This window comes from Aythya marila (assembly GCF_965140915.1).
Source record: "Aythya marila genome assembly, chromosome: 2".
NCBI classification, from domain to species: Eukaryota; Metazoa; Chordata; class Aves; order Anseriformes; family Anatidae; genus Aythya; species Aythya marila.
Genome location: NC_139043.1, coordinates 121,043,202 through 121,070,192, shown reverse-complemented (window position 1 = coordinate 121,070,192; position 26,991 = coordinate 121,043,202). Strand labels below are relative to the sequence as shown.

Genomic DNA, 26,991 nt, shown 5'->3' with positions numbered 1-26,991 from the left:
CCTGAGATTTGTTCTATTTCCCCTTCCTCCAGCAGAAGAGAGAGCCTTTGCCTGAAACACAGACAAACCTTTTTGTACAGCACTGGAGCTGAAGACCCTTTCTGTTGGAGCAGCTGTCCCCTCTTGTCCCTCAGCAGCACCTCACCCCTCTGCCAGCCCACCTCACACTTTGGAGAACCAATGTGAAAATGCCTAATCTCTGGCATATTTCTGTCATTGAGAAATCTGACACAAATGATTAAACAGGATACAAGCACACAGCTTTTTATTGGCCCTAACTGGAGTCCAGGTACAGAAATAATTAAGCACTCGCAGACAGCTAGTCACTGACAGTTGGCACCTAAATGTAGTACTCAGCAACCTACTCTACCATCCAAGCACCACATACACTCTTATTGCAATAAAAAGCACTTAATATATTTATACACCTGAACACGTCCTAGACAAGTGGAAAGCTGAGCCAAACAATTACATTGATGCATTAATGTAATGTAATAAGGACATAGCTCCAGAGGCAAAGTAGTTGCTTAGCACACAGTAAGTCCTGAGATCATTGCCTGCATTTTTTTTTCTTTTCAACTTTACTTTCCCATTCTCTTCTCTTTTCTCTCTCTCGCTTTTGTCTTTCCTGTTTTTTTTTTTTTTTTTTTTTTTTTTCTTCCTCTGACTTCCTTTGCATTACAGGTAACATGCATTTATGCAGAATGGCACGTCTCACCTTTTGGGTGAGAGAGGAAAAATGTCTTTTCTCAAGCTGGCCAAGAAGTCAGGTTGCCAGGTAGAGAAGGAAAGAAGATAGTCCCTTCTCCATAAGAGGGAAGAGGAAAAAGGGGATCCATTAAATAAGTAAAAAGGAATGCACGAGTTTCAATGAACTTCTGCAAAAAGTAGGAGCAAAGGCATTTATGTACAAATAGGTGAAACTTGACTAAGAAAAATTAGTCTTCTGGCCCTGGATGGAATTGGTACCCTCTTCTACACCAGAGAGTATCAAAGGGGTGTTTCTGGACTGTGAATTCAGATTTGACTGCTAGTGTGTGAACATTTAAGGTAATGGACACCGAAGGAAATGGATGTCTTTACTCATTCTCTGCTTTCCAGGGTGCCCCTGTTCCCTGGATTTCCTCTTACATACTTCCTAAAAGGGTTTCACTGCATCACGCTTGAAGAAAAACAAGAAAAGGTGGCACAAGTGTACATATGCAAACATTAAAATGTAATAAATAATAGAAAGCTTAGCTGGGGCCAGCGATTCAATGCATAAAGTGTGTAACTACACACCAGAAGCCTGTAGGTTTGACTGTGCCTGATAAATCTTCTTGCCCAGTGACTGATAATTTTCTTACCTTTCTTATTCACACAGATAGTGGGCCTTCCTTGCACTTGTATCTGAAAAGCACACTCTCACACAGAGAACACTCATTCTAGGTTCTTTTGAAGGAGAAAGCCTTCTTTCTCCCCCTACAATGCTGACAGACTTCGCTGCCTTGAGACATGTTTACTTTTTCCAGGCCAGGAGTCATCGCCAAGTGTGTTTCTTCTGCACACAGTGTAGCACTTGTAATGAAAAAGATGACATGAAGGAAAAAGAAAATGGCAATATAATAGAACATAAGACAGGGAATAAAAAGCAGAATACGATTGCTGGCTTGATTATTTACCACATGCCAAGCAAGCCTGTGACCATGTGTGTTAAATCCTTTCTGTGTAAAGGATACCCATTCCCTCTCCTAATGCTCCACCTTGTTGCAGATCATCCTGTGCCTCCCATTACAACATGACTGGAGGCCAGGGCCGAGCCTCGAGTTTGTTACCACCAGTCAGGAGATCGTGGGGCACTTTTATGCCCTGCCACCAGGAAGATGCCCTGAGCAGAGCTGTGTCAGTGAGGATGACCTGGCACCTGTGGGGGGAGCTGAACTGTGGCCTGAAGACCACTATGGGAAGGAGGCCCACAGCCCCGCCATGCCACCAGGTGACCTAATAAAATCAGACAAAAGTGAGTTAAGCAGACTTATTTTGGGGCTTCAGATAGAATAATGTCAAATTTATGCACTATTACTGCTGGAAACAACCACACACTGCCACCAGTGCAGCTGCAGCACAGTGCTCAATGTGTACCGCACAGGTGGCACCTCGACGCAGTGGCTTTATTTTCTTTTTTATTTTCTTTCCCCCGGCTGCACCTTTGACAGGGATGTGCTCCGACACGAGCTGCGGCAGCTCGCTGAAACCAATTTGCAGGAGAGAAGAAAAAAAAAAATACAAAAAAAAAAAAATTTGGCGTCTCCTTCGAGCCGGAATCGAACCAGCGACCTAAGGATTCCCGCGGGCGGCGCCTCTACAGTCCTCCGCTCTACCAGCTGAGCTATCGAAGGGACCTGCCCGCCGCCGCGCCGCGGCCGCCCAAGGTCCCGCCCCACCCCGCGCGTCGCTCTGCGCATGCGCCCTCCACGGGCAGCCGGCGGCGGCGGGGGCGGCGCATGCGCAGAGCGGGCCCGCCGCCGCCCTCGCATCCCGCCCCGCGGCCCCCGGCGCCGCGCCGCGCGGCCCCGCCCCCCCATGAGGGGCTCGCTGAGGGGGCGTCGGCCTGGGCGCTGGTCGTGTGCGGGGCCAGTGGCGCAATGGATAACGCGTCTGACTACGGATCAGAAGATTGTAGGTTCGACTCCTGCCTGGCTCGCATGGCTCTTTTGGCTGCGCCAGGTGGCGGCCGGCCTAATCCAGCTGAGATTTATTGCATGGAACTTTTGCGTAAAAAAAAGACACACTTTTTCCTGTTAAACACAGATGTCCCACATTACGTCCTGGCCAGCCGTGTTTGGCTGCGACAAAGGAGCACACACGACATGGCGGCGTGCCGCCTCCACCTGTGGCATCAGGCCTGGTGTCGTGTCCTGCTGGGAGGACAGCAGTCCCACAGGAGCCCCACTAACTCCTAATGGCAGTGCTTGCTTCATGTCAACCAGTTTCGTCCTTACCTTGTGTTGAATCCACGATGGTGTATGCATGGGCTGTTCCCACATCTGATTACTGGGGAGTACTGGCTTGCCTCTATCACTAACGCATACTCACTGTGGTAATACTGCCCATCGCAACGGTGTTGCTAGTTCCTCTGCTCCTTGTCACAGCGCTATCTGCCATGCTAACCACACTGTACCAGGCCAGCACTGTCCCTTGGCTGGTGCCTAAGGAGGGGCAGGTGCTGAGCTCTGCTCTCTGGGGACAGCGACAGGACCTGAGGGAAAGGCATGGAGCTGGGACAGGGGAGGGTCAGGCTGGGGGTTAGGGAAAGGTTCTGCACCCAGAGGGTGGTTGGGCACTGGGACAGGCTCCCCAGGGCAGTGGTCACAGCACCGAGCCTGCTGGAGTTTAAGAATTGTTTGGACTGCGCGCTTAGAGACATGGTCTGAATTTTTGGGTCGATCTGTGTGGTGCCAGGAGCTGGACTCCATGATCCTTGTGGGTCCCTTCCAACTCGGGATATTACATGCTTCAGTGGTTCTGCCAGTGCAACTTCATTGGCGTGTTAAACGTGTTATTTGTTGCCACAGGGAATGTGTTTGACTGGGTGGATGTTTAAGTGGTCTGAAAACCTTAAGAGTAGATGGTGTTTTTTATATTTTATGTGTTAAGGTGTGTTGTTTTGGGAGACGTGAGAATCCAATGATGTGCCAGGCGTACACGTGGCACGAAATCACGAGTGCAGGTTTAAGAAAACAGAGCTAAACATAAAACAAACAGAGCTGTATAGCCGCATATTTATGTGTCAAAACGTCCAGGAGACGGAGCGCGGCGAGAACAAAAAGAGCGAGCCAGGCAGGAGTCGAACCTACAATCTTCTGATCCGTAGTCAGACGCGTTATCCATTGCGCCACTGGCCCCACACGATTCCATTCTCCCCTCGCCCTCCCTTAGAGGCTGCCGCCGCCCCCCGCAGCGCCCCCCGCGCCCCCGTCCCCTCCCCTCAGCTCCCACCCCACAGCGAGCCCCGGGCCCGGCCGCTCCCCGCCTCGGGGCCCTGCGCGGTGCGCGCATGCGCCGTGCGGCGCGCGGTGCGCTCTTGAGGCGTGTCGGCGAGCCGTGAGGCAGGTCCCTTCGATAGCTCAGCTGGTAGAGCGGAGGACTGTAGGGGCGCACCTCGCGGGAATCCTTAGGTCGCTGGTTCGATTCCGGCTCGAAGGAGACGACAAATATTTTTTTCGCCGCTGGGTGCTCGCGGCCGTTATCGCCTCACAAATCACCCAGCGAGCTCTCACACCGATGTTACAGTTCCCCATCCCGATAAAATGTCCTCCCACATCATTTCTCCTCACACATCTGCAGCCACATTTCTTTCCTTGTTTTCTCCCTGAGGCAGCCCCAGCCTCCGAAGCACCCGAAGGCTTTGCTGCCACTCGCCCACGGCCAACAGGAGCCGTGCCACTGTCACGGGGCACACAGAGCCTGCTGCACAAGTGCCAAGACCCGTTTATGTTGTGACAGAAAGCAACACAACACACACCTTGCTCCCACTCCGGGCCACCACAAGCCCTCACGAAGCAAGTTGCTGCAGGAGCATGCCGGCTGGCATCGTCCTGGCTCATCAGGGGGTTGAAACACTGAGAGCTTTTTCCAGAACCACCTCTCCTCTCCCCAAACGTCTACACACAATTTTCCGGGCTCCCCGCTAACCACCAGCATCCTTCTGGCCCTGGCACAAAGGTCCGAGCCCTCTGCTGCCACACTCCCGCACTCACCGCTTCTCCTCCAGAAACACAAATGCGTGACGTTGGTGGAAGTTTTGTTCTAAAAAAGGGCAAAAATGTAATTTTTTTTTGACTGAAATCATACCCATACTCAGGGTATTAATTCATAAGGAAGGTAAGCAATGAAATCAAACAGCATACTACTCTGTTTGATGTGTCTTGGAGCCGCCACGGCTCAAGCTGTTTATTGTATAAACTTACTGTGGCAGAAAAGTGCACCAGCCACCTAAGTAGCTAGTAACTACCATACCGATGGTAGTCCTAAATCTTCTAAGATGTTTCTTCCATTATGTATTTTGAGTGAAGCTGGGTATGTGTTCATACTCAAGCACTCAAAAGGACAGATCTTAGAGATGACATACATCCAGCCAAAACTGGTGCCCCATACCCATTTTTTGAATGCTTGGGCTGCTGAGGTCACAGAGGCTGGATACCATCATAGTGAGAAATACCCCTCTCTTGTAGCAGCCCAGATTATCTGGCACTCTGCGCCGGCTCTCGGACAGATGCAAAATCCCTGAGTGAGATCCTGGCCCAAGAGAAGCTCATGTGAGGTCTGCTGATTGTTCCTGTGCTAGGGGAAATTGTTCCATACAGATATCTAGGCCAGTAAAACTACCGTGTTACATCACTTCAACCCACTGCTGAATTTTCCTACGTAGACAAGCATCGTGCTGTATGTAAAGGACGCGTTTGCAATGTGTGGCTGTACCCCTGGCTGCTTTGCATAGACAGGCTCATCTGCCGCAATCCAGGAGTGAGTTCCTCTTCGGGGAAATCCTGAGCTGCTGCTTGCTGCTCGTCAGGGTGCAAAGCCATCATCCTGGGCAGCTGTTGAGACAGCTTTTGTGGTTGTTACTGCAATGAAGTTGTTGATGGTATGGAAAAATGAAGGGAGTGCTACAATTCGTACATGCAGGCTTTATTAGTCAGAGTGCTTGATGGTAAAGGTAGCTTGGAATGTGTGGTAATTTACATCTTAAACAAATGCAGCAAAATAGAATAGAAGTTTGAGCAACTGTACATTATGAGGAGATTAACGGGTGTGTGACTGAACCTTACATAAAAACAGGTCATGTAAGCACAGCTGTGTTCACTTTAGCAACATTTTGGAAAAGCAAAACAAACAGTAAAATCCCATGGAAGAGCTAAGTCCTGCAGTCCTTATTCATCCTTTCTCAAATCAGCTGATCCTGATGATGGCGAGAGAGGCAAATGTTCTGGTACCCTGAAAACCAAGGTGCCTCTTTGGAATCAAACCGTGGGTTCAGAGACACAGATTTTTAAGCCATAAATCCTGGAGAACCCACTCAAAGGCTTGGTCATTGGTTTGTTTTGGGGTTTTTGGCTGACTGAGATAATACATGGTGGTTTCTCTGTAGAGATCCCCATGCCAGTAAAAGGGCTTTACAAGCGTGTGGCAGCTTGTCCTTATTTGCATCACCCCGCAAGATCGAGTCATGAATCTTTCCCAAGCAAAATCTCTCATTTAGAAAGAGTGAATAAGAACCACATGACTTACGGTACATCTCCAGCCTTTGGAAATCATTTCCTTGATTTCAGTAAACCTGGCTCATACACTGGGGTCCTGAGGAACATCGAAGGTGTTGCATGTGAATAAAATTACCAAAATGGTTTTACTGATCTAGGATTTAACTCTCTCCCAAGTTTCAGGCCTGATCTGCTCATCCCCCTGCTGCTGTCTGGGCAGGTAGGGCAGTGATCTGGATTTGTGCACATATGAGTGACCCCTCCAATTATCTGCAGCATGGGGACCTTATCTGCAGCCCACAGTTAAGAGGGGATAACAACCCTGGTTGTGCTGGGACTTCCCCTCCTCTCTACAGCAAAACCCAGGACTGTTTCTGAGGACAACATGAGCATTAGCTGTCCCCAGTGCCTGCACATGGAGAGCAGGTAGATAATCTGAACTAGAATAAATGGCTTTTAAAATATCCATGTGTTGTGGGAAATTTAAAGAAATGTTAAAAGTAGTGTTTCTTGACTTTGGAGTGATAGCTGGTGCTATGAAACACACTCTTTTCCCATATATTTAGCTGCCACTAAATGACATTTGAAGTGAAAGGTGAGAACGGAAGGAAGACAATAATGTTTCACAACCACAGAATCCAATTTTAAAGAAGAGAATAAGACTTTTGACTAGCTATATGTTCACCGGTCTCTGTAATTCAGTGGTACATTACTTCCCCCTTTGGACTGCAGCACTGTGATTAGAGGAACAAAAATAGCAAGTGTACAGAACTGACAGTGATTGATGTAACATGATCAATAAAGTGAAATTCATCTGTCTAAGGCTTAAACTACTCTGTCAAACGAGACAAGTGCTAAGTTTAAGATCCCAGAGTTACTTCTTTGTCTCTTACAAATTCGGGGCCTAATTTCTTTATGCTTGCTTTAGCTGTGCCCACACATAACTCCACCGATTTGTGCAGCGGTACACCTGGTTTGCTTTTCAGAAATACATAAGCACTGTGGTTTTGCTCAAAACTGAGCATTTTGTGTGTTTGAGGGTATAACTATCAGCATGTTTCTCATCACTACCTCTTTATTTAAAGCCATGCAACGTGCTCTTAAAGCCCGGGACCGAGGGGAGGACCCAGGCTCACCTGAGGACGAGGACCATGGGGAGGATGCTCACTGCTCTGCTGCCTCCCTGCCCTGCCAAGTCCTTGCTGCCCCGCGAAGCTGTTTGGGAGTGATGGATGCTGTCCCCGTGCCAGCGGGGTGGTGGGGACGGCGGCCAGGGGCACCAGGGAGTAAGAGAGCTGGCAGAAAGCTGTTGGCTGGGGATCAACTCCCAGCACACTGCGGCTGCAGATGGAAAAGTTGGGGCTGCCCGGCATGGACGGCAAACCCGTCCATGCAGGAATGGGAGCCACCACCACAGTGACCCCGGAGCACCTTCCCCTGACTGAGATTCACAATTTCTGGGGCTGGGCACCAGCAAGGTGCTAGCTGCTTTCCTCCTTGGGAAGGACAGCCCCAGCTGCCTTGCCACAGACCTTTTTGAGGGAAATCTTCCCTGGGGCATGGAGAAAAGGAGCGGGTGTGTCCAGTGTGTTTAGGACCACGTCTGGGAGGTGAAACCCCAGCTGAGGACAGGGGAGAAGAGCAATCGCACCAAAGAGAGTATTGCAGAGGAAAGCCCACGCCAAGCAGGGCAGCTTGAAGCAGCAAGAGCTCTGTACTGGCTGTAGGCATCTCCTTGCAGAGTGCAGATGTGAACCCACTCGAAGTGACCTAAAGGGAGATTCCGCCTCAACAGGAAATTACTCTGAGGTTACTCTTGATTAGCTTAGAGACAGCTACGAATACAGGCTGCAGGGCTTTTCACGTGTTCCTCCTTGCCGTGACACCCCCCGGGAGGCACCCTCGTTGCCCGCTCTAGGAGTCCGTGCGGTAGCTCCGGTGGCTGTCCCCGATGAGCTGCGTCTTCTCGGTTGCGTTTGTGGGCTGAAGCACAATAGGAGTCTCTCCATCTAAATCGGGGAGGGAGACAAAAATACCTTTAAGAATCCTTCCCTTGCTGCCAAAGCCAGGCTTCTCGCTGGCACCACTGCGTGTCATCTGCTGCCCTGGCTTGCGCCTTGATCTTGGTTTCGGAGACAGCTGTGTGCCTGCTGAAGAGGCAGCGATGTTCACGCCGAGTCTACAAATGCTCTTACACCTCGTCCGTGCGTAAGGACAGATTTCGGGGTGACTATTGCTATTGTCATTGAACCGGACAATAGCTTTACCTGGTGCCCCGTGGGGATTGCAAGGCAGCGGTCCCTGCCTGCTCCAGTCGCAAGTGCTGGCTCCTGCAAACACGGGCACACAACGAGCGCCGCTGTGACTCAGCAAGCACTGACCTTGGCAGCGTTCGAGTGGGCCAGAAATGAGTCTTGGAGAAGGCAAAGTTAGCAGGAGAGAAAGAAGAGAGTTAAAAGGAAAGCAACGTGTGAGCGGTAAAATCTCTGACAGTGAAGAAAGGACAGACATCCTGAAAGCCAGCAAGCTGTATGAAAATGCCAAATTGCATTCCGAAGCCCTATGTAATTTATTTTCAATGGAGTTTTGACGACCATTGTTTTGACGAGCTTGGAAGTGCCCAAACCCCATACAGTCACTATATAACTGCTCACTGCTTCGTTCTTTCTCATTCCATTCAGTTGTGCACTTGTTTTCCCAATATATCTGTAAAAAAATACATTTGTTGTCGAGCGGAGAAAAGTTGAGTCCTTACGGAGCTCCCCGCTGGCTGTTGTGTTCGCTCTGATAATGAACAGGGCTTGGCTGCCCTTCTCCCGGGCCTCCTTCCAACCCACCATTTTTTTGGGGGGGAGGAGGGCACTCAAGTCCAAGAAAGTGAATTTTAAAGGTTCAGCAGTCTCGGTGAAGGTGCTTTCATACAAAAATCTTTCAACTATCCATCTTGAAAATAACACAGTTTTCAGAGTAATTGAATACAAATTGCATTTTTTTTTTTTTTTCCAAATGACAGAATGTTTAGGAAAAAAAAACAACACAGCTGACATTTCCTCCTGTTTACATGCCAGTTGATGGGATGAATCACGGGCAGAAGATGTAACGTATAGGAGTAACTTAACCCAGAGCAGGAATCTAACTGCGTGCCATACGGCTTCCCCTCGGTGGGGGCAGAACCGCTTCGACTCTGTCAAGGTGAAAGGCAAGGATGATAAATGCTGAGCAGCTTCTCTGTATGGGCAATTCCTAATTTAGACGCAAGGTCAAAGACAGACATGTTTCATAACTTCTAAAAGTATATGAGTAATTAATGCCTTCAGCTTGGTGTGGTTTCGCATTATTTTGGCAGTTTCGATCCATTTTTAAGTTGCTGTGTGTTTTCCAGATCTCTGAGCAGCATTCCCTCCCACCCTCTGCTGCCTCCAAGTTGTTCATTTTTTGGAAGCTCGTTTGTGGAGGGCAGAGCCTAGCAGCTAATTTTGCCATGGTGCCCAGATGTGCAACAAGAGGACCCACTGAAAATCTGTCACCTTGCTCCCGGCTGGTCTGCGCACAGCGCTGAGCTGACACCTTCCCCAGGTCCTTTGCTGCCTGCGCCCTTCCGAGGTGTACGATGCTTTTTTATCAAAGCAGGGACCTCTGGTATAATAAACTGTACAAATATAGAGTGTTAATGGAGAGCTGCAGAATGGAGGTGCGGCAGGATTCACAGCTTAAACTGCTTTCTATAGATAGCTCCTGCTCACTGTTCGCCTACATCAATATCATATGGAGTGTGGAGGAGACAATGAAGTGCTAAAAACTTACTGCTTCAGAGTTAGGAAAGTACTTTGTTATTCTGGTTCTTTTTTCTTTTACTTTTTTGGTTTGTTTATTTTTGTTTTCTCTTATTCTTTTTTTCTCTCTCTCTTTTTTTTTCTCTCCTTTATTTTTTTTTTCTTCTTCTTACTTTTTTGCCCATATTTCATTTTCTGTAAAATGAAAGTTGGTCTAGAAATGCTTTGCTTTGTTCTTGTGAGGATAACCAAACAGGAGAGGAGAGCAAACCAGACAAACTGTTTGAATGTGTCATTGAGGGCAATCCATACTCAAACATCATCTCACCTGGGACCACAGAAGTCAATGGAAGGTTTCCCATAGACCTCAACGAAAGCAAAATCTGTCAGCCTGCACTGCGTGCAAGTGAAAATAATGAATGACTGCATGTCTGTGCTGCAGAGAGGTGTGTGATACTTCCCTCTGTTAGTGCATTTTCTCAGGTCATCTGTGGCATTATGGAGTGATATTACAGGTTACCGGACTTTATGCATTTATAATGTCACTTTTTTTTTTTTTTTTTTCCCCTGAAATGCTAAAAAATGTCACATTTAAAATGTAATCATCCGAATACAAGATTTATTTTGGAAATTGATCTTCTTTTGTGCATTGTGTGGCAGCCAGAGTCCTCCTGTGATTCAAATCAATAGTCATGTGAAGAAATCACTGTAACCTAAGCACAGAACAGATCCTATGAATCCCTAATCTTAGTTCTTGTTGGTGATACTACCCATGCAAGTAAAAGCTGTAAAACAAATCTCCCACAGCAGACACTCAGCTAGCCAAGCACTTGAACTAGTCAAATATTTATTTGAATAAAACTTTTTTTCTAGAGGAATATGATTTTTTTTTTTTTCAGAATTGAGGGTTTTGAAACAATTGTGTTGATTTAAGTGACAACTCGCATTGCTTTTTCCATTTTAAAGAATGAATCACAGAATTTTTGGCCTCATGTATCTTTATTTACTAATAAATTTGTTTTATGGTATGTTAAATCGGGGAATCAAACATACCTTGAGTTTTGTTACGGAGAAATGTGGGGGATTTCAAAAATGACTACTGTTGTGCCCTTTCAAGAAAGGGAAGTCCCTGCTCCCACAACATGCATGCTGCCTTTTCTGCACAGTATGACTGGCTGCAAGCAGCTCCCAGGGAGCACAGCAAGAACTGGTGGAGACTTGCTCTCAGAGATTTTTAGCGTCAGGGACTGTGATGTTTTATCACCGTTGCATTCCTCAGAAAAGCAAGGGCTGATTATAAAATATTTGGGTAAATAAAAGTATGGCCTTAGTTTGGGAATCTACATTTTGACCTCAGTAAAAGAAGTTCTGGCTAGCAACAATATATAAACTTGGGACAGCAGGAAGCAAAGAAATTAATTACCAGCTAGAATGCTCAGTCTGTGGGCAGAGGGCATGCAAAGAATTTGGATCCTGATATGATTTTCTCTTCCAAAACGTAGTCTGCTGCAGGACTGATTACAGTGTGTTTCTGAATTACCTACAAGAGCATTTCTATTATTTACACAAAGGAAGGCATGAGTATTCATTTCTCTGGCCCAACATTTGAAAATGTCTGGTGGAAAAGCCCAATCTTTTCTATTCTAGGTCATCTGATTCTTTTTGACCAGTATCCCTAAAATCTGGTGAGGAGAAGAGGGAAAGTAACTGCAGTTTGAGCTGGTTACCATTCTTTTCTCTAAATGAAGTGCCTGTTTTCCTCTCAGTTGCAGAAAAGATGCTCCCTCCACCTTCTGTCATGAAGTTTTTACTTTTATATTTTATTATTATTATCATTATTTTCATTTGCTTTTAAGATGTAGAGAGTTCTACTCTGCTTAAGCAAGCTGGTTTTGATTGGCAAGGAATTGTAGCAAGATGGAAGAGAAGGCTAGGAAAGGTAGAAATAGCTAGTTTTCTTCAAGCCCTACCCGATCACTCAATATTGTCTTCAGAGTACCTAAAACATAGTGGTACTTTGCTGAACATGCAATTTATTTATTTGATTATTTATCTATAGGCTATCTAGGTGAGACTTGGTGGGAGTAAAGGGATGGGAAGATGGCCTAATGTTACTGAACTCATGTCAAGAAGCACCACTAGTGCTGGAAGGAGGGAGAACCTTTTTTTTCCTTCCTCTTCAGAAATTTGTCCTGGATTTTGAGAGACAGCAAAATGCCTGCCAAATTACAAAAAGAGGCAGGAAAATGCTACATTAAACATTTTTCCAAGTTACACCTTTGTATTTCTGACTTTGGTGTCATAGACCCATAAGCATCAAAACCCATTTTATATTTGCACTTTTCTGGTGCTTAATGTCTTACTGTGTATTACATTTATTTCAAATAATGCACTGTGGCTATAAAGCTTTCACTAACATATTTTTTTTTTGTTACCTTTGCACTGACTGACCAACTATGATCGATTTCTAAGCTGACTGTGTTTACCTTGATATGCTTCTAGGCAAAAACAATTTAAAAACAACACTCATTGGCATATCAGTTATATGAATAGCATTTGTTTCAGCTGCTACAGGTGTTTTGTTGCATATTTATGAAAGGGGTTATTTGTGTGTAAAGAGGGGAGAAAACTCTTCCTGGTACGGGAATGTGACATTTGCAGTTTGGCACTACTAGTTTAAGTATAATAAGCCAAGCCAAGAGGGCAACCTGCTGTGAAGGGGTCCTGCTGTCCCCAGCCTGTGATCCCTTCCTTGAGCTGGATTAGCACTTGCCCTGTCCTGCTGTGAGGCACACCAGGGAGTTAAACTGGCAGGGAGCTACCTGCTCTTTAATGAACATAACTTTTCATCTGAGTCCTATCCAAGATTTGGTTCCTGGTGAGGCAGCACAATTGCTGTGCCCAGTGCAGTAGAGAGGGAGCAGCTTGCAGGTGGAAGGGAAAGGGGCAGCTCCCACTCTGAATGTCTTAGGTTACTGCACAACCCTAAAGCTGGAAGCTCTGCATCTTTTCTTAAAGCCTTTCTTTAATGGGCATGGCCAGCCCGTTACAAAAAGTGATGAATTTTACCTGAGTAAAAACTGAATGTACTTTTTCAGGCAGGTGAGATGTGGCAAGCTCCAGTCCAGCTGGAGCCAGCTATGCATGTACAGGATCTGGGATATGAAGCAACAGGGGTATGGGGGCTAGAAGGCGAGCATCTTCTCTTCAGATGAGCCCTGAGACTTCTGGTGTTTGTGTCTAATAAAGAGATGGAGGAGATATTTAGTTATTAGTTCCGTAAGTTCAATTTTTCATTATCATGCTACTTGGGAAGTTCACTAGGTCACGGCGTTAGCTGGAGAGAATTGGCACATCTCCACGGCCGTCTGGAATCAGCCTCAGCACCGCGAGCACAACATCTGGCCTACAGGCTCCAGGGGCTGCTTTGAACAGCTTTGCTCCCCAGTGAGCCCCTATAATACACACCTCTTTCCATGTCGTTCTTAATTTGCTCTTCCAAATCTTCCGGAGACACACAGAACTCATACTCTTCCCCTTCAGGTGCTTTGGGTTTGCACTTTCCACAGCAGCAGTTGAAACAGCAGCAGAGGCAGCAGCAGAGGTAGCAGCCCGTCAGGAGGCCGCAGACTGCAAACAAGCCCTGGGTTGAAGAGAGCAAGAGGAAAACCCCGTGAGCAGTGACCTTCCCGAAACCCACAGCAGCCTCTTCAAAGAGGCTCTTCAAAGGGACTCAGGCTCCCACATGCGTGGTTCTCAGAGGAGTCCGACCGCCAGACGAGTGCCTAAATCAGGACCAGACCTTCCAGGGTCCTCCTCACCCACCAGCTCCTGTTTGACGCTCGGGACCACAGCCACAAAGAAGCCACCAACCAACAGGCCCCCGCATGCCCAGCTCCTGAACGCCTGTCTTCAGCTGACGGCCCTCAGAAAAAACCTCCAGGCAGTATGCAAAACCCCACCCACCTTAAAATGACTCATTTCCATCTTAAAAATGACTCATTTGCCCGAGAACTTTTTTTTTTTTTTTTTTTTTTTTTTTTTTTTTTTTTTGCAAACACTTATTTACTGGCAGGTTCTTGTCAATAACAAAGCCAAGAGAAAAAGAAGCGAAGACTCAGATGCATCCACACAACTTCAGGCACTGAACTAAGGCATCTAAATTAGGCCCGCAGTCTCCTCTGTGGGCTCCCCAGATAGGTGATGGGAAGCTAAAAGACCTTCCAGAGGGTGAATCAGCCCCAGGAGAATTTGAATTGCCCTTTGGAGGTGTCTCCTTCTCTTCTTTAGCCTGTGCAGAAGCAGAGAGGTGACAACTCCTGGGTTAGACTCCTTGGGCTGTGGTTTCTATGTCTGGGGAGTTAGGCATTAAGAAGCTCCCACCAGCATTGCCCCTGCTTGCTCCTGTCCCTGTCACACCAAGTGCAGAGGCTTCAGCAGAGCCAGGCTCTAGTATTACAGGTATCCAGGCTGCCCCTTACTAAATGCAGTTTCACTTATGTGCTCTTGCAGTTACTTCTTAGGTTCATAAGTAAACATGCTGGTGAAGAAGAAAGGAAGCATAAATGCCAGGATATTGTCAAATTTGACAATGAAGCTATGTAAATAACACTCAGTTATGTATGCATGTCTCAGGCAATGTTAGCACGGGCTTTGAAGGTAATATGATATTTACATGTGTAATATTTACCGTTTATGTGTTCGCAGGCTCGAGGCCAATGATAATCTATTCTACCCACAGAAATATCAAGAGTGAACAGGATGCTTTTTTAAAAGACAAGGAGGACTCAGACATTTCTTTTTAAAATGTTTTCCTTCCAACTGACATCTGAAACTGTTAGAAATCTCAGAACCTCTAAAATAAGTTATCCGTCTGTTTATCGTTTATGCCATAATGGAGAAAAAAACAGCACAATGGATAGAAGGAAAAGAAGTATAAAAGTTTATCAAGTGAAATATATACGTGAATCTATTAATGATAAATTAATGATTCACGATTCTTGTATTTAAAATATTGCAGATGATAAATCAGGAATCAGAAGAACACTGATGTGATCATTAAACTGTCTTCATGGGAGAGGGAGAATTGCTTTTTGCAATAATAGATGAATGAACAACTCCTATGTCTGCCAGTGGATATGCAGTTCAAGTACCCACTACCCATGTTAACATGTTCCAAGTTTAATATGCCTGCTAAGAAGTCTGGCAGTTCCAAAAAAGTAATTTTCACTTTGCATTTCTGCTTTCATTTGGCTTTCTTTACTTCTAATGATACACCTCCTCATGATTGTCAGATTTTCTGAGGATGAGTGTGTTAGGGAAGAGGATTTACCAGGAATTTTGGTAGCTGAAGAAGAAGATAACAAGCAAAAGCTGTGGTCCCTATCTTCTGCAGACCAGAGTGGAGAAAATTAGGGGTCCTAAGATCATCCACAGTCAGACTTAAATAGTATTATGATGGATAATATAAAAATCTGAAGCTGACCTGGCATTTGTGCGTGAGAAAAAAAGAGGATTAGTGACCCCAGCTTGAAAAAAACAATTGGTGACCTGCTTGTGCTTTGGAGGTGGCAAGGTGTGGGATTAGGGGAGAGATAGAGAGAGACCACCTGTGACAATCCTCAGGTGCTGACTATTTGCATATTTTGGATTTTTCCTGGCTATTGTGCACAGAATTCTTAAAACTCAGGAAGCAGTGATTAATTTTGCTGGGACATTCAGCACCTCTCTTCTCACCTCCAGGATGCATCTCTCTTGAAACAATCCACACGTTCCTCCTTTCTGTGTTAGGGACTTATACTAGCTTCTCTCTGTACTCTCCGCTGCTCTCCTTATGAGTCAAAGCCACAGCAGTTATTTCCGTTCCTGATTTTCTGACCACAGAGGATTTTATACTTCATAAAGTCTCCACTAACAATCAGCAAGCAGAAGAGGAAATAAAAGCTAAATGTGATGAAAACTTTAATTATCAAGACTGTTAGAGGAGCCAGTACGGTTGCTCTCTCAGCTCTAAGGGAATGCTTCCAGGCACCTGAGCCATGACAAAGAGACCGAAGAAGAGGGTGAAAGGACAGCAAAGAGAACAGGGATGGACCCAGCAGGAACAGAAAGCAGCTGTGGCCAGGAGCCCAGCCGCAGGCAGACAGCCTCCAGGCTGCTTCTGAGGATGCCACCCCAACTGTGCAGGTGTCATTTCAACACTGGTGCTTTTTGTTCATTAGTTTCATTTGCAGTTTGGCATTTGAGCAGCTTCCATCTCATACTGATTCAGCCTACAAAATGTGGCTTCCTAAACCCACAAATCTGCAGTGAGGGGGCTATGAGGGCAGTAAAGCACTGCCCTGATCTGTCACGAACGCAAGAATGCACGTTCCATCGTTCTGAGATCAAAGCTGTCACAGCAGGTTTGTTTCACGCCGTACAACCCATTTCCCACTTGTTCCAGCAGAGACCTTTCTTTCCTGCTTTTTATTGTTGGAAACAGGTGGGGAGAGCATTGGTTTTGCATATTTGCAGTTCTGTTGGTTTGTTACATTTCTGTAACATTTCAATATCTGCTGAAACACCAGAATTTGACATATAGAAACATCAGAGGATAACAGTGACATAAGCAAGCACATGAACACAACTCTTTTATCACAAGAGCACTCCATGAGGTGTTTTTCCTTGAGCAATATGCCAGTTTTTGATGCATCATTCTCTTCCTTTCCTGATCTCTTCCCCCACTCCCCAGTTCTCACCTTTTCTTCCACTTCCCTTCCCTCACCCCCTCACCAAGAACTGACAGGGCACGTATATGACACCATAATCCCACAGTGTTATGTATTATTATTGCTTACTTATGCTGTGTGCTATATATAGCAAAGAACACGGCTAAATTTGTACTGTAATAACTTATTAACTGGTTGTCACATAAGTGGGACTTCTCATTTTTGAACAATGAGTCACTTTTATTTAGTCACTACTGAAAAGAAAGTCAAAATTAACCTGGAGCACCAGATTCAAATCTAATTAATGTCTGGAAGTGTTACAAAACATGTGCTTTATTTACCAAGTTAGAAAGAAAAAGAAAACATTCTATATTAGCCCTCTTCTGAGCTGATGCTACATCTGCCACTGTTGATTTTCCCAGATACTTTATTGTTTAATTAAGCTTTTAGTAGTGTTTTACATCCTGATCCTACTCTTTGTTAAGCCTGTATGACAACCATGTTTTTCAGGGGGTTCCCGGTGTATATAAGTATCTTTGTGCATTATGATGCCTGCTTTTCAACAGAAAATGACAGCTTACCTTTGCCCACCAGCTTGAGAGCATGAAGTATGTGTTAACATTTTCCTCACCAAACTGCTCTGCCACATAGAGCCCTAAGGATCCATACTTGTCATAAATGTTTCGCTTGGACAGATCAGTCAGCGTTGCATGAGCATTGTTTATCTCTTTAAATTTTTCTGCAGCCTCTGGATTGTCAGGGTTCTTGTCAGGATGATATTTCAGAGCCAATTTTCTTCAACATAAAAAAAAAAAAAAAAAGGAAAATAAACATGGGTAGTGTGTGCATATAACGTGTGTATATGGACACATATAAAACATTACAAAATACTCTAGCAGAGGCATAATTATTCTGAACAGTACATTCAGCCTGGACCTTCTTATTTTCAGTTCTAACACACACAGAACATTCAGTGAAAGGAAGGTGACACAAAGTGAGTGAAAATGAAAGTTTTTGTGAAAGAGATGTGCTGGTTACACTAGGCATGAACATTGTGCCTTGATACCTCATCAGCTATCAAATTAAGGGAGAAAGCGATACATGCTGGAAGCACAGATTTTAGCCTGGTAATAAATCACAAGCATTTGTTGCATTATGTTTGGCAGCTGATTTGCATCATTTAGCAGGTTTCAACAAAGATAAAGATTTTGTAAAGGTTGTTTAAAAACATGTTTATCCCATCAAAATGGTCTTTATTGCAAAGGAAATTCAGCCCTTGCTTGTCTATCAATAGTAGCTATATTAAAATATAGTAAACAGTGTCTGTGTTTGCAGAAGCCCAGACAGTGATGATGAAAAACAAATTTAGGACTTGCAAGAGAAAGGAAGCGTATTTCTGAAGCACAAGATGGAAAAGCATAATGAGTTAGCCCCAATTTCCAATGCCTGTCTGAGTCTACTTCATCACTGCCACACTTAATGCCTGTCCCTAAGGTAGTGGAAGCTGATTGTTGGCCGTTTTGTGCTGTTTATGCCGGTGGAAAGCCTTTGCCAGGACAGGTCTTGGTACTGTCTCTTTTCTCTGACTGTGCTCATTGCTACAGAATTAGAGTACAGATACAGCTGGAAAACAACCATGTGGGACTGTTGGCTCACAGACGGCACTGGGGAATCAGACTTGGGAAATAAAGGGTTTGCTTCCAACCACGTTGGAGCAGTGTGAGCTCACATGTACCTGCAAAGCAAGCATAGACGTAAGTGTATCTTTTCGAAAATCTCCACTCCCTTTGTAGAAGTGGCAATAAAATTTTCCAAGGACATTTATTTAATGACTAGTGCTGACCTCTAGTGGCATCAAAAGTGATTTAATAGAGTATTCAATTCTGTCATCCTCACCTAAGTCAAGCTATGTTGTATTTTTAAATGTTCTCTCAGAGTGTTTCAGGAGCTAGTCATGACCATTATGCCAAAATAAGTAAGTAAACAAATAAATTAATTGTGGTGTGAAGGCAGCGTGCCCACACTTGCTCTAACAAATTTATCCTCTGAGTGGGATACTGATTGACTTTCTACTGAAGTCCCAGCACTGGTTATCCTCCCAGCAAAATGTAAGTGCTTTGCTCTTGATGACGGTTCCAGTCCTGGAGACATTCTGCCAGTATAAAGACTGATATGAGCCTGAGAATAGCCTCTGACAACAATATCTTTAGTTCTATACACTGAACTCAAATCATCTTCTCATAGATCATAGCTGACTCCTTAAAAATGTCTCTAATAGCATCAGTAGCTCCATGTTCAGTCATAGCTAGTATATTGTGCATATGGTACCTTAAATATAATAAAAGATGAAATAGAAGAACTGGAAAAACAAGCTAATTCTTGCATGACTAATGACATAATGTGCCAACCAAGTATTTAAGTAGCTTATGCAATCTATTCCTTTTCTTAGCTGAAAACAAAACCTAGCAATTAGAATGAAAAATGGGAGAGGCATTTCTTTCAAAACTCATGCTTGGCTGGAGGCATCAGACAATCAATCTCTGGCCCTTCTTCCTTTTCCCACAACTAACAGCCCCAAAGACCTCTTCTGCCCTCTTCACTTTCCCAAAAATCTCATAAGAATTTGAATGCAATGTCATTTCAAAGAGGTGAAAAAATATTAGTTATATTAGTTGCATACTTACTTTAGCTTAGTATTGGGAAAACTCAATAAAAATATCATGCTAACTACTCCCTGCACAAGAAGTCATACATGTATACTTGGTGATGATTTAATTAATTGGTGATGATTTAGTAGTGGGTCAGAGATCTATATACTGCCAGTGTGATTCATGTGAGTGAGAGAAAGGACTCCATTAGGTTCAGCCCAAGAAACAGTAAAAGTAAGGACAAGAACAAAAATAAGGAAAAGAACATGACATGACAGCCTTCTGTGATAGGGTTACAGCACTGGTGGATAAGAGAAGAGAAAGTAACATCATATACCTGGATTTATGCAAAGAATATGACACTGTCCTGCATGCCATCCTTGTCTCCAAGTTGGAAAGACATGGATTTGATAGACAGACCACTCAGTGGGTAAGGAATTGGCTGGATGGTTTCACTCAAAGACTTGCGGTCAATGGCTTAATATTCACAGAATCACAGAATCATCTAGGTTAGAAGAGACCTCCAAGATCACCTAGCCCAACCTCTGACCTAACACTAACAAGTCCTCCACTAAACCATATCACTAAGCTCTAAATGTAAACGTCTTTTAAAGAACTCAAAGGTGGAGATCAATGATGAGTGGTGTTTGTCAGGGATCTTATTTAACTATTTAACATCCTTGTTGGTGGCAGGGACAGTGGGATTGAATGCATCCTCAGCAAGTTTGCAGATGACACCAAGACGAATGGTGCAGCAGACATGCTGGATGGAAGCGTTGCCATCCAAAGGGACTTTGACAGGCATGAGAGGGGGCCCTGTGTGATCAACAGGCAGTTCAACAAGGCCAAGTGTAAGGTCCAACAACTAGGTTGGGGCAATCCCAAAGAAGAACACAGGCTGGGCAATGAGTGGGTAAAGCACAGCCTTGAGGAGAAGGACATCGAATGTACCAGTGGATTAAAAGCTTAATGTGAGCCAATTTGCAACCCAGAAAGACAACTGTATCCTGGGCTGCATCAAAAGAAGTGTATCTAGCAGGTCAAGTTATGTGACTCTCCCCCTTTTGCTCCCACAAACCATTCTATGATTCTGTGAAATAAGAGAAGGTGTCAGCTATACAGAAGTTTCCCCGTGAGTCTCTTGGAAGTGAAATGTCTAGGTAGGTAGTAATAGTTGTTCATTTTGAATACAAAAGGGAAGAAAGCCAAAACAAAACAAAACAAAAGAACAACAACAAAAAAGAGTAAAATGAATTCTGGCCTCCTTCTTATACCAAACACAAAACTTTAAGTCAATTCAGATTTTTCTCATGATGAATGGTCTCTTCTTCTCCACTGACCACTGTAGCCCTTGATAGCAGAAAGCAATGTGACACTTTTGGGAGAGATAAATGAGAAAAAGGAAATGAAAAAAAGGAAAGACACAACTATTCCGCAAGAAGACTGGGACATTCAGAGAAAGGAATTTGGAAGAACACCCTTGGCATTTCTGTTAGTGGTAGGCTTAGAGTGTGAGCTGAGATCAGGCTGATTGTGCTACACACACAGTCTGCTGGAGGTATATCTGGGTGGAGAGAGTGCATATTGGAGGCAGGAAAGTGGGTGTAAAAACAGTGCAAAATGAATGGAAAATGGAGTGGTATAACTCATACTCCAGCCACTCCATCAATACACAGCTGGTAAAGCAGGAGATTATAGGTACTCTTGCATGGTTATCCTTCACTTGTTTGTTCAACTCCATTGTGAAGAAGTACCTTTTTGGCTCTTGCACAGATACCGTGACACCTTTGCCACCTTTCAAACATCCACACCTGCACAGCAATTGTGAAGTCAGAATGGGGAGACTGAGGTAAGAGTGCTGCTCATGGTCAAGAGTGAGAACGGGACAAGATTCAGACACAGATCTACAAAGAAAGCTCGGTAGTGGTGTGCATGCAGAATATCTGAGGTAGGCTACTTGAGTAAAAAGGGCCAGGCCCAGATTCATGACAAAGAGGCAAGTAGAAATGCAATTACAAGGTAGAAAACATGCTCCAACACAGCTCACAAAAAGCAGAAAGGGCAAGACAATGAGTTTTAAAGATTATCCATTGCAGAAGAAAGCAGGACATAGAAAAGCTGCACAATGATCTTACTATAAAGGGCATGTCTTTAAAAAAAATCAAAGTAGACTAAGATAACAGAGAGATAAATGCTTGGAAAGCTAAAATAAATTCAGTGAAAAAAATGACCAGGTATGAACAATACACTTGTTAGGTAGATTGTCCATCACGAAAGAGGGTGGGAGAGTGGCTTAGGATGGTGTTTGATGATTTGTTCAACATCACTGGTATTGGAAGGGAATTTATATACTAGAGGAGTTTTTGAGGAGTGCAAGTACTCTGCTCAGTAAGAAGCATAAGAGTTTGAGAGATATCTAAAGGTTGTATTTCCCAGGAAGTCTCTGTGATTCCTTCGATAGCTCAGCTGGTAGAGCGGAGGACTGTAGGCTCCCATGCACGGCCATCCTTAGGTCGCTGGTTCAACTCCGGCTCGAAGGAGTGCCCTTTTGGCTCTTGTCCAGGCCACGGGCTGGCTGACTGCGAGCAGGCGGCTGCTCAGGGGCCGGCCGTGGGCTGGGGAATTAGCTCAAGTGGTAGAGCGCTCGCTTAGCATGTGAGAGGCAGCGGGATCGATGCCCGCATTCTCCAATGCTTTTCCGTCCCCTTGCCTGCTCATCAGGCCTGCGGCAGTGGGGACGCGTGTCGTCCGTACTGGGGGGCTCTGGAGAACCTGCGCAGTGTCTGGGCTGCTGCGGACGGACGAGGACGGCATCCAGTCAGTCAGCCTGCAGGCCAAGGGCAGCACGGGCTGGAGCAGGAGGGAAGGGATTCTCCTGCGCCACTAATGGGCACGCGATCGACGGCATCAAGAGCAGCACGACCTCGTGTAGGCCTCAGTGTGCGAGGAAGACGTTGAGCAAGTGCTGCAGGCTGAGAAGAAGGCCACCGTCGGGACTGCGTGACTTGGGAACACGTGCTCGCCGAGGACGCTTCGATGAACGGGGGCCTATCCAGAGCCTGGAGAAGAGTGGGCTTTGTGGGGAGGAAAGCAGCCCCCTTTCTCGGCGTCGCTTCTTGGGTCGTTGTCGATGCAGTAGGGCTCGTCCTTTTTGTCCGGCCATTAGCAGAAGAGCGCGGAAGAAGGAAGCCCTGTTGAAGCAGGAGGGGTGTCCCAGCGTGAATGTGGGAAAGTGGCTTTTGCACTGAGGAGAGTCAGACAGCGGGTGAGGGTGGGCAGGGGCTCTGTGCGGTCCGCCTGCGTGAGTGGTCGTGAGGCGGAGGCGCTAAAGCCCTGCCACAGGCGGTATTACCGGCCGAAGGTGGGAGCTGTTGGAGGTAGCGGTTGCACTCTGCGCATGCTGAGGACAGAGTGTGTGTTGCCCTTGTGCGCAAGGCGAAGCCGTGAGGGGTTGTTTGGGGTGTTGCGGAAGTGTGGAGGAGGTTAGTGGGAAGATGGGTGATGGGTGTTGTTTTGTGAGCGTGTTGATGGGAGGTGAAGTGAGAGGAGGGCAGAAGGTTCCGGCGAGTGGTTTGAGGCGGTAGCATTCTGTTTGTGTGTGTGTGTGAGGAGAGGGCAAGGAAAGGGTTTGTGTGTTTCTGTGTTTCTGTGTCCGTGCCTGTAGTGAGGCAAGCGCCTGAGGCGTGCGTAGAGGTGTGTTGGTGTTGTAGGGTAGGGTGTATGGAGGAGGAGTTGTAGCAGAGTGGTGCTGCTTAGTTGTGCAGGCGGGAGAGGTGTGTGAGGGGCGTGTGAAGGGCGTGTTGCCGGGCAGGTGTCTGTGATTCCTTCGATAGCTCAGCTGGTAGAGCGGAGGACTGTAGGCTCCCATGCACGGCCATCCTTAGGTCGCTGGTTCAACTCCGGCTCGAAGGAGTGCCCTTTTGGCTCTTGTCCAGGCCACGGGCTGGCTGACTGCGAGCAGGCGGCTGCTCAGGGGCCGGCCGTGGGCTGGGGAATTAGCTCAAGTGGTAGAGCGCTCGCTTAGCATGTGAGAGGCAGCGGGATCGATGCCCGCATTCTCCAATGCTTTTCCGTCCCCTTGCCTGCTCATCAGGCCTGCGGCAGTGGGGACGCGTGTCGTCCGTACTGGGGGGCTCTGGAGAACCTGCGCAGCGTCTGGGCTGCTGCGGACGGACGAGGACGGCATCCAGTCAGTCAGCCTGCAGGCCAAGGGCAGCACGGGCTGGAGCAGGAGGGAAGGGATTCTCCTGCGCCACTAATGGGCACGCGATCGACGGCATCAAGAGCAGCACGACCTCGTGTAGGCCTCAGTGTGCGAGGAAGACGTTGAGCAAGTGCTGCAGGCTGAGTAGAAGGCCACCGTCGGGACTGCGTGACTTGGGAACACGTGCTCGCCGAGGACGCTTCGATGAACGGGGGCCTATCCAGAGCCTGGAGAAGAGTGGGCTTTGTGGGGAGGAAAGCAGCCCCCTTTCTCGGCGTCGCTTCTTGGGTCGTTGTCGATGCAGTAGGGCTCGTCCTTTTTGTCCGGCCATTAGCAGAAGAGCGCGGAAGAAGGAAGCCCTGTTGAAGCAGGAGGGGTGTCCCAGCGTGAATGTGGGAAAGTGGCTTTTGCACTGAGGAGAGTCAGACAGCGGGTGAGGGTGGGCAGGGGCTCTGTGCGGTCCGCCTGCGTGAGTGGTCGTGAGGCGGAGGCGCTAAAGCCCTGCCACAGGCGGTATTACCGGCCGAAGGTGGGAGCTGTTGGAGGTAGCGGTTGCACTCTGCGCATGCTGAGGACAGAGTGTGTGTTGCCCTTGTGCGCAAGGCGAAGCCGTGAGGGGTTGTTTGGGGTGTTGCGGAAGTGTGGAGGAGGTTAGTGAGAAGATGGGTGATGGGTGTTGTTTTGTGAGCGTGTTGATGGGAGGTGAAGTGAGAGGAGGGCAGAAGGTTCCGGCGAGTGGTTTGAGGCGGTAGCATTCTGTTTGTGTGTGTGTGTGAGGAGAGGGCAAGGAAAGGGTTTGTGTGTTTCTGTGTTTCTGTGTCCGTGCCTGTAGTGAGGCAAGCGCCTGAGGCGTGCGTAGAGGTGTGTTGGTGTTGTAGGGTAGGGTGTATGGAGGAGGAGTTGTAGCAGAGTGGTGCTGCTTAGTTGTGCAGGCGGGAGAGGTGTGTGAGGGGCGTGTGAAGGGCGTGTTGCCGGGCAGGTGTCTGTGATTCCTTCGATAGCTCAGCTGGTAGAGCGGAGGACTGTAGGCTCCCATGCACGGCCATCCTTAGGTCGCTGGTTCAACTCCGGCTCGAAGGAGTGCCCTTTTGGCTCTTGTCCAGGCCACGGGCTGGCTGACTGCGAGCAGGCGGCTGCTCAGGGGCCGGCCGTGGGCTGGGGAATTAGCTCAAGTGGTAGAGCGCTCGCTTAGCATGTGAGAGGCAGCGGGATCGATGCCCGCATTCTCCAATGCTTTTCCGTCCCCTTGCCTGCTCATCAGGCCTGCGGCAGTGGGGACGCGTGTCGTCCGTACTGGGGGGCTCTGGAGAACCTGCGCAGCGTCTGGGCTGCTGCGGACGGACGAGGACGGCATCCAGTCAGTCAGCCTGCAGGCCAAGGGCAGCACGGGCTGGAGCAGGAGGGAAGGGATTCTCCTGCGCCACTAATGGGCACGCGATCGACGGCATCAAGAGCAGCACGACCTCGTGTAGGCCTCAGTGTGCGAGGAAGACGTTGAGCAAGTGCTGCAGGCTGAGAAGAAGGCCACCGTCGGGACTGCGTGACTTGGGAACACGTGCTCGCCGAGGACGCTTCGATGAACGGGGGCCTATCCAGAGCCTGGAGAAGAGTGGGCTTTGTGGGGAGGAAAGCAGCCCCCTTTCTCGGTGTCGCTTCTTGGGTCGTTGTCGATGCAGCAGGGCTCGTCCTTTTTGTCCGGCCATTAGCAGAAGAGCGCGGAAGAAGGAAGCCCTGTTGAAGCAGGAGGGGTGTCCCAGCGTGAATGTGGGAAAGTGGCTTTTGCACTGAGGAGAGTCAGACAGCGGGTGAGGGTGGGCAGGGGCTCTGTGCGGTCCGCCTGCGTGAGTGGTCGTGAGGCGGAGGCGCTAAAGCCCTGCCACAGGCGGTATTACCGGCCGAAGGTGGGAGCTGTTGGAGGTAGCGGTTGCACTCTGCGCATGCTGAGGACAGAGTGTGTGTTGCCCTTGTGCGCAAGGCGAAGCCGTGAGGGGTTGTTTGGGGTGTTGCGGAAGTGTGGAGGAGGTTAGTGGGAAGATGGGTGATGGGTGTTGTTTTGTGAGCGTGTTGATGGGAGGTGAAGTGAGAGGAGGGCAGAAGGTTCCGGCGAGTGGTTTGAGGCGGTAGCATTCTGTTTGTGTGTGTGTGTGAGGAGAGGGCAAGGAAAGGGTTTGTGTGTTTCTGTGTTTCTGTGTCCGTGCCTGTAGTGAGGCAAGCGCCTGAGGCGTGCGTAGAGGTGTGTTGGTGTTGTAGGGTAGGGTGTATGGAGGAGGAGTTGTAGCAGAGTGGTGCTGCTTAGTTGTGCAGGCGGGAGAGGTGTGTGAGGGGCGTGTGAAGGGCGTGTTGCCGGGCAGGTGTCTGTGATTCCTTCGATAGCTCAGCTGGTAGAGCGGAGGACTGTAGGCTCCCATGCACGGCCATCCTTAGGTCGCTGGTTCAACTCCGGCTCGAAGGAGTGCCCTTTTGGCTCTTGTCCAGGCCACGGGCTGGCTGACTGCGAGCAGGCGGCTGCTCAGGGGCCGGCCGTGGGCTGGGGAATTAGCTCAAGTGGTAGAGCGCTCGCTTAGCATGTGAGAGGCAGCGGGATCGATGCCCGCATTCTCCAATGCTTTTCCGTCCCCTTGCCTGCTCATCAGGCCTGCGGCAGTGGGGACGCGTGTCGTCCGTACTGGGGGGCTCTGGAGAACCTGCGCAGCGTCTGGGCTGCTGCGGACGGACGAGGACGGCATCCAGTCAGTCAGCCTGCAGGCCAAGGGCAGCACGGGCTGGAGCAGGAGGGAAGGGATTCTCCTGCGCCACTAATGGGCACGCGATCGACGGCATCAAGAGAAGCACGACCTCGTGTAGGCCTCAGTGTGCGAGGAAGACGTTGAGCAAGTGCTGCAGGCTGAGAAGAAGGCCACCGTCGGGACTGTGTGACTTGGGAACACGTGCTCGCCGAGGACGCTTCGATGAACGGGGGCCTATCCAGAGCCTGGAGAAGAGTGGGCTTTGTGGGGAGGAAAGCAGCCCCCTTTCTCGGCGTCGCTTCTTGGGTCGTTGTCGATGCAGTAGGGCTCGTCCTTTTTGTCCGGCCATTAGCAGAAGAGCGCGGAAGAAGGAAGCCCTGTTGAAGCAGGAGGGGTGTCCCAGCGTGAATGTGGGAAAGTGGCTTTTGCACTGAGGAGAGTCAGACAGCGGGTGAGGGTGGGCAGGGGCTCTGTGCGGTCCGCCTGCGTGAGTGGTCGTGAGGCGGAGGCGCTAAAGCCCTGCCACAGGCGGTATTACCGGCCGAAGGTGGGAGCTGTTGGAGGTAGCGGTTGCACTCTGCGCATGCTGAGGACAGAGTGTGTGTTGCCCTTGTGCGCAAGGCGAAGCCGTGAGGGGTTGTTTGGGGTGTTGCGGAAGTGTGGAGGAGGTTAGTGGGAAGATGGGTGATGG

General features: G+C 47.8%; 1 protein-coding gene across 1 annotated transcript in view; it reads right to left on the bottom strand.

Annotated features, from left to right (window-relative positions):
* Window positions 1-8,153: 8,153 nt before the first annotated feature.
* Window positions 8,154-26,991, bottom strand: part of DNAJC5B (DnaJ heat shock protein family (Hsp40) member C5 beta) — a gene marked incomplete at both ends in the record, with an annotated part of 42,400 nt that continues 23,562 nt past the window's right edge. Inside the window, 3 exons of the mRNA XM_082755452.1 lie at window positions 8,154-8,248; window positions 13,481-13,655; window positions 17,304-17,517. Of these exons, the coding sequence (XP_082611578.1) occupies window positions 8,154-8,248; window positions 13,481-13,655; window positions 17,304-17,517 (484 nt within the window). The remainder of the gene's footprint in view (window positions 8,249-13,480; window positions 13,656-17,303; window positions 17,518-26,991) is intronic.